The sequence below is a fragment of the Rhagoletis zephyria genome, unplaced genomic scaffold (genome assembly GCF_001687245.7).
Source record: "Rhagoletis zephyria isolate East Lansing unplaced genomic scaffold, Rhagoletis_zephyria_1.1 Rzeph_scaffold_01389, whole genome shotgun sequence".
NCBI classification, from domain to species: Eukaryota; Metazoa; Arthropoda; class Insecta; order Diptera; family Tephritidae; genus Rhagoletis; species Rhagoletis zephyria.
Window position 1 is genome coordinate 116,579 of NW_016158473.1, and position 13,414 is coordinate 129,992.

Consider the following 13,414-nt stretch of genomic DNA (forward strand, 5'->3'; position numbering starts at 1 on the left):
ACACCCCGGCTTATCATGTAGCGGTAGCTTTCGGAAAGGTGGAAAACATATATTTAATACTTGCGCCGGGTATTTAATGTTCGGCTCCGCCCGAACTTAGACTTTCTTACTTGTTATTATTGGGATCATATAAATATTTTTTACATAAACATGGTTATCTGTTGGTAATCAAATACTAATATTTCTTATATCAAATCATTCGCGTCTTTATTGCTCTTCTTTTTCTAATTATTGTATAGGACAGTGAAAGTGCTTCTCCACCTTAATAGGAAATCGCTTAAACTAATACTTCACCATATTTGGCACAAGTCAAGATCCGATTAAAAATGTTATTATGCTACGCAAATAAATGAAAATGATTATCTTCATAGATTGCAGTTACTCTACCGTTAAATAATTCGAAATAACCGCAGCGACTATCTTCGTACTTCCATAAAAGGAATATATTTTTCGTAAAAGTAATACTTTTGTTTGTTTTATGTTTTTAAGTATGCATTTAAGGATGGATAAATTGCTAATGCCGTCTTCGTGCTTCTCCTTCAACTTATAAATGTAAAATTTAATGGCGCAGCATTTATAAAACTACAATATCTAACTACAAAAACAATTAAATAGCACAACAACGCATGCATTCACGTATACACGCACATACATCTATAAAACTAATTAACTTTATGAGTTTTTGGACAAATTGTCAAATCAGACGAAAATTAAACAGTTGTACCACTATACTCTTCGTTAAAAATACAATATTATTTTTGAGTTGAACTGCAATCTCGAATTTCTTTACTTTGCTTAAAAGCATTCAGGTTGTTTTCCGAGTTTTCTAAATCCTTATGTATTTCGCAATAGAATTATTCGTATAACTAATGATTACATTAACTTAAAAACTAACTAACTAGACGGACAATCAAAATATGTATGACATCTTCGATTAAAGTAAAAAATAAAATGTGTTCCTTATATAATCTTCACGCACCACTAGTGCTAAATGTTCGACTTCGGCTATAACGACGAGCAGCCGCTGCCACCAACGACACAGGATCACCATCGCCCACTGTAATATCAGGCCACTTAAGTATGTCGAGCAACTTCAGTTTGAGCTCTGCCGTCGCTGGCCGTTCGGCGGGTAACTTGGACAACATCAACTTAAGCAGCTCGTGCTCTTTGGGGAAAGCCAGCGGAAACTCTTGTGGATAGCTGCCATCTCTGAGATTGCGCAGAGTTTTAATACGTTCCATTTCGGTGCCAAAGAACACAAGCAACTCAAAGAAGATCAGGCCAAGCGAGTAGATATCAACTTTGAAATCATAGTGCTGGCCACGCAGCTGCTCTGGCGACATGTACAGGTGTGTGCCAACCTGTTGCGTATGGCGCGCACATGAAGGTAGCCCAGTGGTGTCGCCACACTTTGTCACCATATTCGGTATGTCGGACATATCGGTGACGAGACCGAAGTCACCGATTTTGATTTGGCCATCTTGGGAGAAGAAAATGTTGCTGGGTTTAAGGTCGCGATGTATAAGTCCCTTCAAATGCACATAGTCGACTGCATCGACGATTTGATGGAAAATACTGGCAATTTGACTTTGGCGCGACTCACAGCGATTTTCGCGCAACCAGTCGCGCAAGCTCTCTTTGCGACAAAGTTGCATTTGTATGTACAGGTATACTTTGTTTTGCTGTGGCTTCGGTGTGGACAGCACTGCGACGGCTGGCATTAATGCCTTGCAACTGTTGTTGTTGTCTATATTTACGGAAATGTTGCCGAGCTCTAAGGAATTGGGGCGTTGTTTGGACTTGGAGCTCGCTTTGTAACTGCTACCATTAAACGAACGGTCTGCATCTCTGGAAGTCCATACATCGCCATTTGCTTGGCCATCGCAGCCACTATCACCGTTTGATTCGTCGCCGTTTGCGGAGCGCACAAATTCAATCTGAAAGGAATCGGACAGTTGTGTGTAATCGATATTCTTGCCGTTCTTTTGCAAACTCAAGTCAAACGAATTGGAATGAATGTCAATTGAAAAGGCATTTGTTTGCGCCCTATTGCCGTTTTCTTGCTGGTCTCTCTTGGCAATGCAATTTTTGCTTCCAACTAAGATTTCGCTGTCACTTTCACTGTCGTCTCTTCCCTTCAACGCCCGCGACTGTGACTCTGAGCGGAATACAATACACGAATCGTCATCGTCATCTTCGTCAATGCAGTTGTTGTGCTCTTTATCAGATCCACAATCAGTATTATTCAAGCTTGACATCCAAGAGAGTAGTTGACGTTTACGCTCAACCTGCAGCTGACGTCTCGGTGGGATTTGAGCCGATGGCACATTATCGAATGAGGGCAGTGTTGTGCCATCGGGCGTTTCAATTTGTATGGACATCGACATTTCGTGCGCTAACCACTTACTATCCTCCTCCTCTTGCCAGCCTGGTGGTGGTGTCTCGACCCAAGCCTGCAGAGCAAAAGATCAGTTTGTATTAAGTGTCAGAAATATATATGTGACCTGGTCTACGGAAAGGGGGCTTAGGTGTCAAAAAATCAATTTTCTTTTTTGGTTGATTCGGATGGAAGATGAGATGCTTTTTCACGTGGTGAAAAGCAGAAAATCCTAACTTGCTTAGAAGTGTACTAAAAATGTAGAGAAAGAAGAGTAAAAACGAGTAAACGAAACGAGTTGCTTACTTTTAACAGCTTTTTCACAGAAAACTAGTTTTCAAACGTAAGCTCCCTTTTCGTAGACCAGGTCACATATAATAATTGCGCTATAAACTGACCTGAAAGTAGCGCACAATATTCTGGTGTTCGCAGTTGGCTAAGGTTTTCACTTCTCGCATTACACGATCACGCGATTCTTTCTTATTGGGCAATGTAATACGCTTCACAGCGTATTTGCAATCATCTAATTTGTTCTTCGCCTCGAAGACAACACCAAAGCCACCTCGTCCTAGGCAGCGCATCAAATCGAAGTCACTCTGAAATCGCGAAATGAAATTATCACCCGAGCAGGAGGTAGACTCCGAAAGTGAACGATGGACGTTGACGGATCCATTAGCATTGCCATTTACCGCAACATTTGTGGGCCCCAATAGCGCGACTGTTGACTGTTCGGTGGCCTCATAGGCGGTTGGCACCGGCACATGACGTTCAATCACCAATACCTCTTGTCGCTGACGTTGCCCTATAAATAGATTGACCAACACTGCCGTGGTCAATGCAATCACTACCACTTCCTTCCACCAGAACCACAGGGATAGTATCACTACCTTGACTGGTGCATCGATATCGTCTAGGCTAAAGCCCAAATCATCGCTTACTGTGCGATTAGTACGATTTGCACCTGTGCCAGCTGCATCACCATCACCACTGTTTCCTAAATCTTCCTCTTCATCCTCTCCATCCTCCTCATTCTCTTCCCCATCGGGTTCACAATGCGCATTTTCATCTTCTATTTTCGAATCTTCACGCGCATATAAATAGAACCCATTACCATTTACAAACTCCGAGCCGTTAAGCACTGATTTTGCGGCCACTGCAAATTTTTCTACCTCATAGGGTACTAACTCATTGCCCTGCACTGCATTATTGGCGTTCGGAAGCACAGCAACTTCATGCGAAGAATCTGGCTTGCTTCCATCTGTTATGACTTTATCATTCTTAAGTATGGCCAATGAGTTGCTGCTGGCTGGTATGGGACGCCAAGGTATTATAGGCATTGTTGAGTCCGTAGTCAGATGAGAATATAAATTAGACTGATCATCGATTTCGCGACGCAAGTTAACAGATTCCTGAAATATAGCAACGGTTATAAATAATATGTAGGCGAATATATGAGAAAAAATAAATAAAATACCTGAATATACAACTGTTTATCGTACATGCCCAGATAAATTGCAGGACTCATAGCATTTATGGGTGGTTCAAATATGTTCTCTTCGTGATCCCACATCCACTGAGCTGAGCTGAACATATCTATCATTTCTAGTTCATCATCGGCACTAAGTTTCCAACCGCTCACAATGGGATGATCGAACTAAAAGAATTAAGTAAATAATTGAGTAGTCCACTTGCAAACAGCGTTATGTGATTTTATAATGGAAAGCCATAACTTTGAAAAAAACGACTACGACATNGCAAACAGCGTTATGTGATTTTATAATGGAAAGCCATAAATTTGAAAAAAAACGACTACGACATCAAGTAACGTTTAAATTGAATCTTTTTTATTATTACCTGAAAATTTGGATAAATAAGAGCCTTATAAAATTATAACATAACATACCATGACATAAGATAACATTAACAGCCTACACGACCTAAAGCAGTTTTTTAGGTTCATCAGAAGATGGATACTTTTGAAAGTTTATAAATAAGTATGATAGCGACTTTTGGAAGAAGAGTTAACATTTTATGCTATTTTTTCAGAATATAAGAAGATTTCCCACTGTGTTGTTAGTGGACATGAAACTACTTTAAATACTGGTACGTAATCCACCAAAAACTAAAAATCGAAAAAACTTTACATAGCGCACTTTGCAAGTGGACTACTCAATTTTTCACAAGAAAAATAAATTGGTTGGATTAATTCTCCATAAACTCGTTTGAGTGATTTTAGTAGAAATTTTCACAGTTCACACGAAATTTCAACACTTTCGAAGTTTTCTAGAATTTGTGCAATTTAAGGGAACAACCCTCCTATTTCTCTCTTGTAGGTTACCTAGGGCTGGGCGTTTTATCCTGATTCTTTGACTATCCGGACAATCCCGATAACTGTTCGAATATCTGATTGAAAAATCCAGATAACCAAATGAAGAGATATTAACCGGATAGCCCCTGCCCTAATGTCAACTCTTGATTGCTTGCTTATTAACCTACATAGATACATACCTTATATTTCCACAGCATTACATTCGGATTTGACTTGCTGAACGCACAGATAACACCCTCTGGCACCACCACTCTTATATCCAGATCTAACATAGCCATATCCATGTCACTATATGGACGATCGTGACACTCAGCTGGCTTAATAATATTCAATTCATGCTGACCAACGCTAAAATTCCAACGTTCAACACCGGTACGTGACTCCACAGCTCGTACGGTTTGTGTTTGACGACGCACAACCATTACATCGTCAATAAGTGCATCATGTTCCATTTTCTCCTGGCCACCAACAGTATTTCTACTATTTTCTTCATCATTCAAAGCCGCCTCCCTGACATCTGTCGAATTGATACAACCATGCATGGAACATTCGTATAATAGTTGTCCAGTACGCAAAGACNTTTAAATTGAATCTTTTTTATTATTACCTGAAAATTTGGATAAATAAGAGCCTTATAAAATTATAACATAACATACCATGACATAAGATAACATTAACAGCCTACACGACCTAAAGCAGTTTTTTAGGTTCATCAGAAGATGGATACTTTTGAAAGTTTATAAATAAGTATGATAGCGACTTTTGGAAGAAGAGTTAACATTTTATGCTATTTTTTCAGAATATAAGAAGATTTCCCACTGTGTTGTTAGTGGACATGAAACTACTTTAAATACTGGTACGTAATCCACCAAAAACTAAAAATCGAAAAAACTTTACATAGCGCACTTTGCAAGTGGACTACTCAATTTTTCACAAGAAAAATAAATTGGTTGGATTAATTCTCCATAAACTCGTTTGAGTGATTTTAGTAGAAATTTTCACAGTTCACACGAAATTTCAACACTTTCGAAGTTTTCTAGAATATGTGCAATTTAAGGGAACAACCCTCCTATTTCTCTCTTGTAGGTTACCTAGGGCTGGGCGTTTTATCCTGATTCTTTGACTATCCGGACAATCCCGATAACTGTTCGAATATCTGATTGAAAAATCCAGATAACCAAATGAAGAGATATTAACCGGATAGCCCCTGCCCTAATGTCAACTCTTGATTGCTTGCTTATTAACCTACATAGATACATACCTTATATTTCCACAGCATTACATTCGGATTTGACTTGCTGAACGCACAGATAACACCCTCTGGCACCACCACTCTTATATCCAGATCTAACATAGCCATATCCATGTCACTATATGGACGATCGTGACACTCAGCTGGCTTAATAATATTCAATTCATGCTGACCAACGCTAAAATTCCAACGTTCAACACCGGTACGTGACTCCACAGCTCGTACGGTTTGTGTTTGACGACGCACAACCATTACATCGTCAATAAGTGCATCATGTTCCATTTTCTCCTGGCCACCAACAGTATTTCTACTATTTTCTTCATCATTCAAAGCCGCCTCCCTGACATCTGTCGAATTGATACAACCATGCATGGAACATTCGTATAATAGTTGTCCAGTACGCAAAGACACACCATAGGTGCGGGTCTCCTTGCCACCCGAAATTACCAGATCATCAGAGAATTTCGCCGAAGAACTGAGCAAATTTTCGGTGGTTATAGGTATCGGATCAATAGATTCACCATCAAATTTATAGATACCACCACTCAGTGATGGTATCATACGCACAAATTGTCCATTGTTGGTCAATTCAAGGCGGTGAATGCTTGACGATATGAGTGGCCCCGGACCGGTTGGCACACTCCAACGTAGTTTACCGCCTTTACCGACATCAAGCGCTGACAAGCGTCCGTCCAGCGTGGTTATGTACAAGAGTCTGAAAGAGTGGGAAGTTTTTTATTCATATTTTGAAAGAAACGTTTGTACAATTAATTTCGCAGAGGGGTGGTATTCAAAAGACCTAAAATCTAAATAAACGAATATATGTATGCAAATAAATAAAGTACAAAAAACACTCGCTATTTTCGGTAATCTGAAACATTTATTTGTTTGTTTAGCTGTTTAACTTTTGGATTAGCACATACATATGTATGTAAGTATTTATTTGCATACATACGGTATGTATGCAGTGAAATTTAGAGACAGTCTGACAAAGCGCTAGTTCCGAACTATATATATCAGAACTATCTCTGAACTAGTGCAAAAGGAATGCAGAGCGGTACAGTTGAAACTTTTGATGGTATTGTGCAAATGCTCACTACTCGTACAATACGAAAGTAGCTCAGCGCGAAAACTCCGACTCAACCATCGTTGGTCGCGAATTCAAATAGCGAGTTTTCAAATTTAATGATTTGAAATTGTTGCGTGCAGCTTACAATTTATTTTTTGTTTTAATAAAATATGTAACAAAAATGGAATCTGTAAAAGAAAAGAAAAAACGTAAAAAATATCCAAATATCGAATCTCAAATGCGTTTTTTTAAAAAAAAAAAAAACGAAACTGTCCGAAGCGGAACCGGTTAAAAACTGATGGCAAAGTAACACTGGCCAACAATTGCCATCGCCAAGGACATCGCCGTGTAAAACTGGACAGTTGAAAGCATTGCTTGGGTATTGAGCTAGAACAAGTAATGTCGGCAAAGGGTCTAGTTCTGAGCTAGTCAGATTTTCTGCAGGGTATGTACAAATGTTTATCTCCATACAAAAATACATTGTATATGTGTACTATGAACTCAAGACCAACGCCAGTCTAGATAAGCGGCCTTGCCTTTCCTATCAATGGTTACCACACAGTCAGTTCNTATGTACAAATGTTTATCTCCATACAAAAATACATTGTATATGTGTACTATGAACTCAAGACCAACGCCAGTCTAGATAAGCGGCCTTGCCTTTCCTATCAATGGTTACCACACAGTCAGTTCTATGCAAGGTACATTGAACAGGTAGTATCAGTAGAGCAGCTGATTTGATTTATTTTCAAATTATTTGGTCTCGAAAATGTCAAATATTTTTAATTTTTTCTCACAAAAATTCTGAATTGTTAAAATCCATTTGCATGTGAAACCTTTTTCCATACAAAACAAGCGATTGAATAGCAGCTTTTGGAACGTTCGCCCAACTCAGCAGCACAACCGCTGATTACTGGCCCTTGTAAAGGATGGATCAATGCTTCGAGAAGCAAACAAATTTACTAGGAAAGAAAGTTGCAACAATTTTTATTTTTTCCAATTTCAATTTTTTATTTTTTATAATTTTTTGTATTTCACATGGCACGCTTTGATTTAGAAGAAAAAATTCAGAACAGTTTTTGACACTTTCGATACCAGAAGCAACAACAAAATACACGCAAATGTTGTTTTTGCTCTACTGATACTACCTGTTTAATGTGCCTTGGTTCTATGTAACCGGATCGACTCTATTTATGTATATCTGATCACTCAAGAGCATTTTCCAAAAACTCTTTGTGGAATTTGTATGCTATTACAACAAAAACAACAACATGCCCTTTTAATTCCCGACAGACACCAATTAAACAGGAATTGGCTTGTTGATAATGAAATCAGTCTATGCATAGTACAATAATAAAATTATAGTTTAAAGAACTAAAACCTCCCTATTATAATTGCCATTCGTACTGTCATCAGGTATGTAACTTGAGAATAGAAATCGCTGCATCTTTTAGGCGCATCAATATTACATAGTTACATCCCGAGTTAATAAAAGGAACGTAATAAAAAGCTATGAAATCTTCTTTTGCTGAGGTATAAAACTGTGAGCTTCATCTTATGTATTTTGAATTTAGTGCTCCAAATGTAGCTTAGAAACGCTGCTTATCACACTTCGCCATCAGAATTGGCCAGGTTTTTGCGATTCGTTAATTTAGTAAACTTTATTATGTCGACTAATTAACTGTGTTTGTAGTAATAGTGGCGCAGCGTAGTTCACCACCACCCGTACAATCGTCTTGACAGTCACGAGTAAGGTTTCTATGTACGCACCCAGTAACAGCTGGTAGCGAAGAGATTTGACCATGTAAAGACAACGGTTCTTAGAGGATGTTGTTCTCGTCCCGCTGCTGAGGGCTGGAGCTGAAATATAATTTGTCTCCTGTATGAAAATTGTTATCTCTCTAACTTTTCTTTGCAGAACGTTATATACAATTAATCTGCAGCAGCGAGATAGTGACCTGTATTTTGTGACACGTGGGATGATACAATAATACTTTCCTTGCTGCCACTTTTGTTGCGTAAGCTGATGGCCCAGTGGATGTCCCGGTATGCGTACCTAACAGATGATCGTACTGGCACGATTTCTATGAACTACTCAAATTCCTGTGGTGTCGTAGTTACTTCAGATCGTTCAACGCATTGAGGTCGGGGTCTCGTGAATATTCCTTCGGCAAAAGCTGCATGGCCATGATCCGGCGTTTTGTTCAATGTCCGCGCGGGCTAGATATGTTCGAAGGAATGTCTCAGAGTCATTCTGGTATTGTAGAGCTAACCATCTCTAGAATGAGTGCAATTTGACTCGTTGGTGTTAGTTGAATCTACCGACAGCGCGAGGAAATGATTTATTGTGAAGACCAAGACCTAAAAGGAGAAGGTTATCAATTCGCCGGATATATTTTTTTATTTATGTTACCGCATAACTTTGGACCGCGGTAACCATTTCTATAACTCTTTTTTTTAAAGGCAAGGTGTTACCTCACAGGTTATTTTGTTTAAATCCGATCAATTGGATCATGAAGAAATTAATGATAATCTTAACTTTTTATATGAGAATCGAAGTCCGTTTTGTTTTTTGCTTAAAAATTACTTGTTTTAAATATATTTTGTTGTTTTAACAACAGTCGTGTTATTCTGACAAATATTTTTTAAACAAAAAAATAAAACCGAAATTAGATTCTCATATAAGAAGTTAAGACTCTCGTTAATTTCTTCATGATCCAATGATCAGATTTAAACAAAATTAGCATGGGGCATCTGTGAAGTAACACCTTTCCTCGCGACGAATTGATAACCTTCTCTTTTTTTTGAAGTCGGTTAAAAATCTATTGGCATCTACATCATTTGTTAAGTCATTAAAACTGTTGCATGGCATTATGATAACGAGGTTAGTATCTTATTACTCATAGACTTAATTTACGCTTGCAAATATGGTTCGATTGCTAGCAACATTTGTTGCGTAACTAATGCAGCTCGCAACCTAGCGCCTCCGTTTCTCTGATAACCCTTACAATATTTTTAAGTTTTCTCAATACAACTAAACAAAATAAAAGTATAAATAGCTAAGACAAAGCGCAACTCACGCTATTCATAATTGCATCAGACTCTCATCTTAATACTCTACCTACAGTGACGAGCAAAACTGTAACATGGTGTAAGACTTTTTAATTCACTCACCGCTATGCTTCCAAGTTCTAACGACTTTCATCCTTTTGTTGTATATTCTTGTTGGTACATCCCTGCTCCCTCTCTCATAACGATTTGAAGTCAATACAACAACAATAAAAAACCCAGCAGACAAAAATGTAAATTAAGGCAAACGTTACAGTTTTGCACTTCTCTCAGTTTTGCATTTTACAGTTATTTTTTACTTAGTTGGAAGTCAGATGACTTTTTTCTGTATTGTAATTTATTGAAGAAGTANTATTTACTGATTTATCGAAGATTTTGTACGGACAGGCGGACAGACGGACAGACGGACGGACAGACAGACATGGCTTAATCGATTTCTTTTTTCATCCTGATCATTTATGTGTACATTTGTCTATATCTATCTCGATTCATTTTAGCTGTTACAAACAACCGTTATGTGAACAAAATTAATATACCCTTGTGCACAAGTGCGCTCGGGTATAAAAATAAGATATGCCAAATCGCACCCAGTAACTAAAACAAGCAAAAGGGTACTGAACATTGTGTTAGTAGTTCTTGTTTCTCGTTAAAATTGTTATAAAGTTCTTAAAAATATATGAGTGCAAAACTGTAACATCTGCCTTAATTTACATTTTTGTCTGCTGGTTTTATTGTTGTTGGATTGACTTCAAATAATTATGATAGAGAAAGTGCAGGTGTACCAATAATAACATACAACAATAGTATGAAAGTCGTTAGAACTTGGAAAGATAGCGATGACTGAAGTAAAAAGTGTTACACCATGTTACAGTTTTGCCCGTCACTGTACATATGCCTCTGTACTATCAATATAAACAATGATGACTCATATTTGTGGGTTCATTAATATGCATGCATAAGTTCGTACGCACAAGTACTTAAAGACAACTAGTTCATGCTTCCATTTCTTTGCAGAACAGAAACATAAAGCAAAAGCGCGCCAAAATACCAGCCCCTTTTCGGCGCAGACTCGAAAAAGCCGGTAAGAAGCATATGAAATGTTAGCAGCCCTATCCAAATCATCAGCGATAGCATTCTCTCATTCTTTGCGTCTCTTGTACCTACATATATCATCAAATTGCAAAAGACCACATCAGCTCGAAAGCCGCAGCCTTTGCTTGTAGGTGCAGTATCTTCTCAAATACATATATACGCTAATAAGGTCGTTGGAGCCGGGACTGGTCAGCTGTTCACTCCAATGTTTGGAATGAAATCAATCGCAAAAAGAAGGCAAACAACAAAACCAAGCAAGAATGAACATGCGCATAGCAAGATATGAAAAATAAAATAGGGAAGAGAAATGTGGAATCGCTGAAGGTAATATAATTTCTCTAAAGCCTCTGCCGGCGTCAATGTCGCGCAATTTCACTGGCGCTGACGTTACTTGTGAAATTAAGTATGTGTGTATTTGAATTATGCCTTTTTATAATTCTAACTCTATGCATGACTTCAGAAACAATATTATAATAAATATATGGTATATGCTCTAATTTGCTATACCACTAAATATCCCCTGGTTGATCTTTTTTCCAAGTGATCTTTCTTTTCATATAAAGTAGTAATCAGCAAGAGGCTTAAATACATGTTTTCAAATTCCTTTTAAAGATTATATAGATTTAATAAAAGTAATGATATTAGCATACATATAAACATGTGCAATTTTATTGATAAATGCGAAAATGTTTTCTCAGACCCATTTCATCTTATCAGTACAACGCGGTATTTGTATAGATACAAGAAACACTTCATTTTTGTGGTTTTATAGACAGGCTACCCAGTTCTTAATTTATTACTACTTTCGTCGAAACATTTTTATTTGAGATAGCAAGACAAACTACATTTAAACCTACGGGAATGTTTGAGAACTCTGTTTCAAGCAGTCGAAGGCCTTATTTAATAACAATTATAATGCCAAGTTGGGCTTCTATTAAAAAATTAACTGAAAATTTACGAAAACCACTAACAAGAGTCACGTAATGAACATAGAAATTTCGAGAATAGTTTCGAATATTCGATATACACATACCTACTGTGTACTATGTAACTACCAAGTAACTGCAAGTGATTGCAATTGCAAATTCACAATTCGCTTACCTTCGAGAAATGGTGATATCTGGGTTATCATCATCGCAGTAGGGTATAGCAGCAGGACGACGATCCAACTGCAACATAGGTTGTTCATCTATTTCTTTCGCACTCTCAACACTGGCACTTCCCAAGACATTAGTTATTGTGGCAGCAGCAACAATGGAGGTTATCATGGTGAGATGGAATAATGATTTACGATACTTCCTAATTATGTTCAAATCGTTCTGAATATCCATATTATAAGGTGTGAAGCCGCAGTGGCCACAAGTGATCGAACTAAGCGTCGACTGCGTGGTCAACGCAGCGCAGTGTGTGGCAGCAGAATGCTCACACCACAAACGACCACGGACTAAATGCAACTTAAGCGACGCGTACACGAACCGCAAAAGGAAATGATTAATGTGAACTGAATAGCGTTCTTTGATAATGGGATAGGTGAAAGAGAAAAGCGTGGAGCACCCAACAACGACAGTGCTCTTTGCTGCATTACTTTAGCTTTACCGGTAATCGAGTTTTGTATACCACAAATTCCACAGCGGGAAATTTAAATTCTGAATACAAATTATGCACAATTGTATGTCTATTTTATAGGTAGAAATTAATTAAATATCTAATAAAGGCCACAACGACGAAAACAATACGTCCAACCACAAACTTTTGCAATGACAGCTGTGAAAGAACTGTCAAAATGATCAGGTGGCATAAATTTCCTTTTTCCGCTCGGCTACATTAAGGGTACGTTTGGAAAGATGATATTTTTGGGATAGTTCCAGTAAATTCGATTAATTTAAAGGAAAGGCATAATTTTGTTATGGAAATTTTTTAAATATTTAACAAGTAATTTTTACCANTCCGCTCGGCTACATTAAGGGTACGTTTGGAAAGATGATATTTTTGGGATTGATTTCAAAAATAGTTCCAGTAAATTCGACTAATTTAAAGGAAAGGCATAATTTTGTTATGGAAATTTTTTAAATATTTAACAAGTAATTTTTACCAAAAAAAACCGACTTCGGGTGGGCTTTAGTAGTCAGCCGCACCTTGTGTTTTAAGAAAACCAGGTGGAATTAACAATTGAAACTTATTCAGCATGTTAAGGGAGGTATCCTCTAAAACATGTATAACTAAAAA

At 37.8% G+C, this 13,414-nt stretch overlaps 1 protein-coding gene across 2 annotated transcripts; it reads right to left on the minus strand.

Annotated features, from left to right (window-relative positions):
* Window positions 1-118: 118 nt before the first annotated feature.
* On the minus strand, window positions 119-12,769 carry PEK (pancreatic eIF-2alpha kinase). 2 transcript variants are annotated; one of them, XM_017617315.1, is made up of 6 exons: window positions 12,290-12,769; window positions 6,324-6,673; window positions 4,886-5,241; window positions 3,852-4,031; window positions 2,776-3,786; window positions 120-2,453 (listed from the first exon to the last, which is right to left on the minus strand). In XM_017617315.1, the coding sequence occupies exons 1-6, from the start codon at window positions 12,517-12,519 to the stop codon at window positions 972-974; spliced, it is 3,609 nt and encodes a 1,202-aa protein (XP_017472804.1). In that variant the 5' UTR covers window positions 12,520-12,769; the 3' UTR covers window positions 120-971. The 2 variants fall into 2 exon arrangements, with proteins under 2 accessions (XP_017472805.1, XP_017472804.1); XM_017617316.1 differs by lacking the exon at window positions 4,886-5,241 and having other exon boundaries at window positions 119-2,453; window positions 5,968-6,673.
* Between the last annotated feature and the right edge of the window lie 645 nt (window positions 12,770-13,414).

Coding starts and splice junctions, on each gene's coding strand:
- PEK (XM_017617316.1), bottom strand. CDS start 12,519: ATGGATATTCAGAACGATTTGAACATAATTAGGAAGTATCGTAAATCA. Junction 6,674..12,289: donor GATATCACCATTTCTCGAAG/GTAAGCGAATTG, acceptor CCACTCTTTCAG/ACTCTTGTACATAACCACGC. Junction 2,454..2,775: donor ATATTGTGCGCTACTTTCAG/GTCAGTTTATAG, acceptor TTTGCTCTGCAG/GCTTGGGTCGAGACACCACC.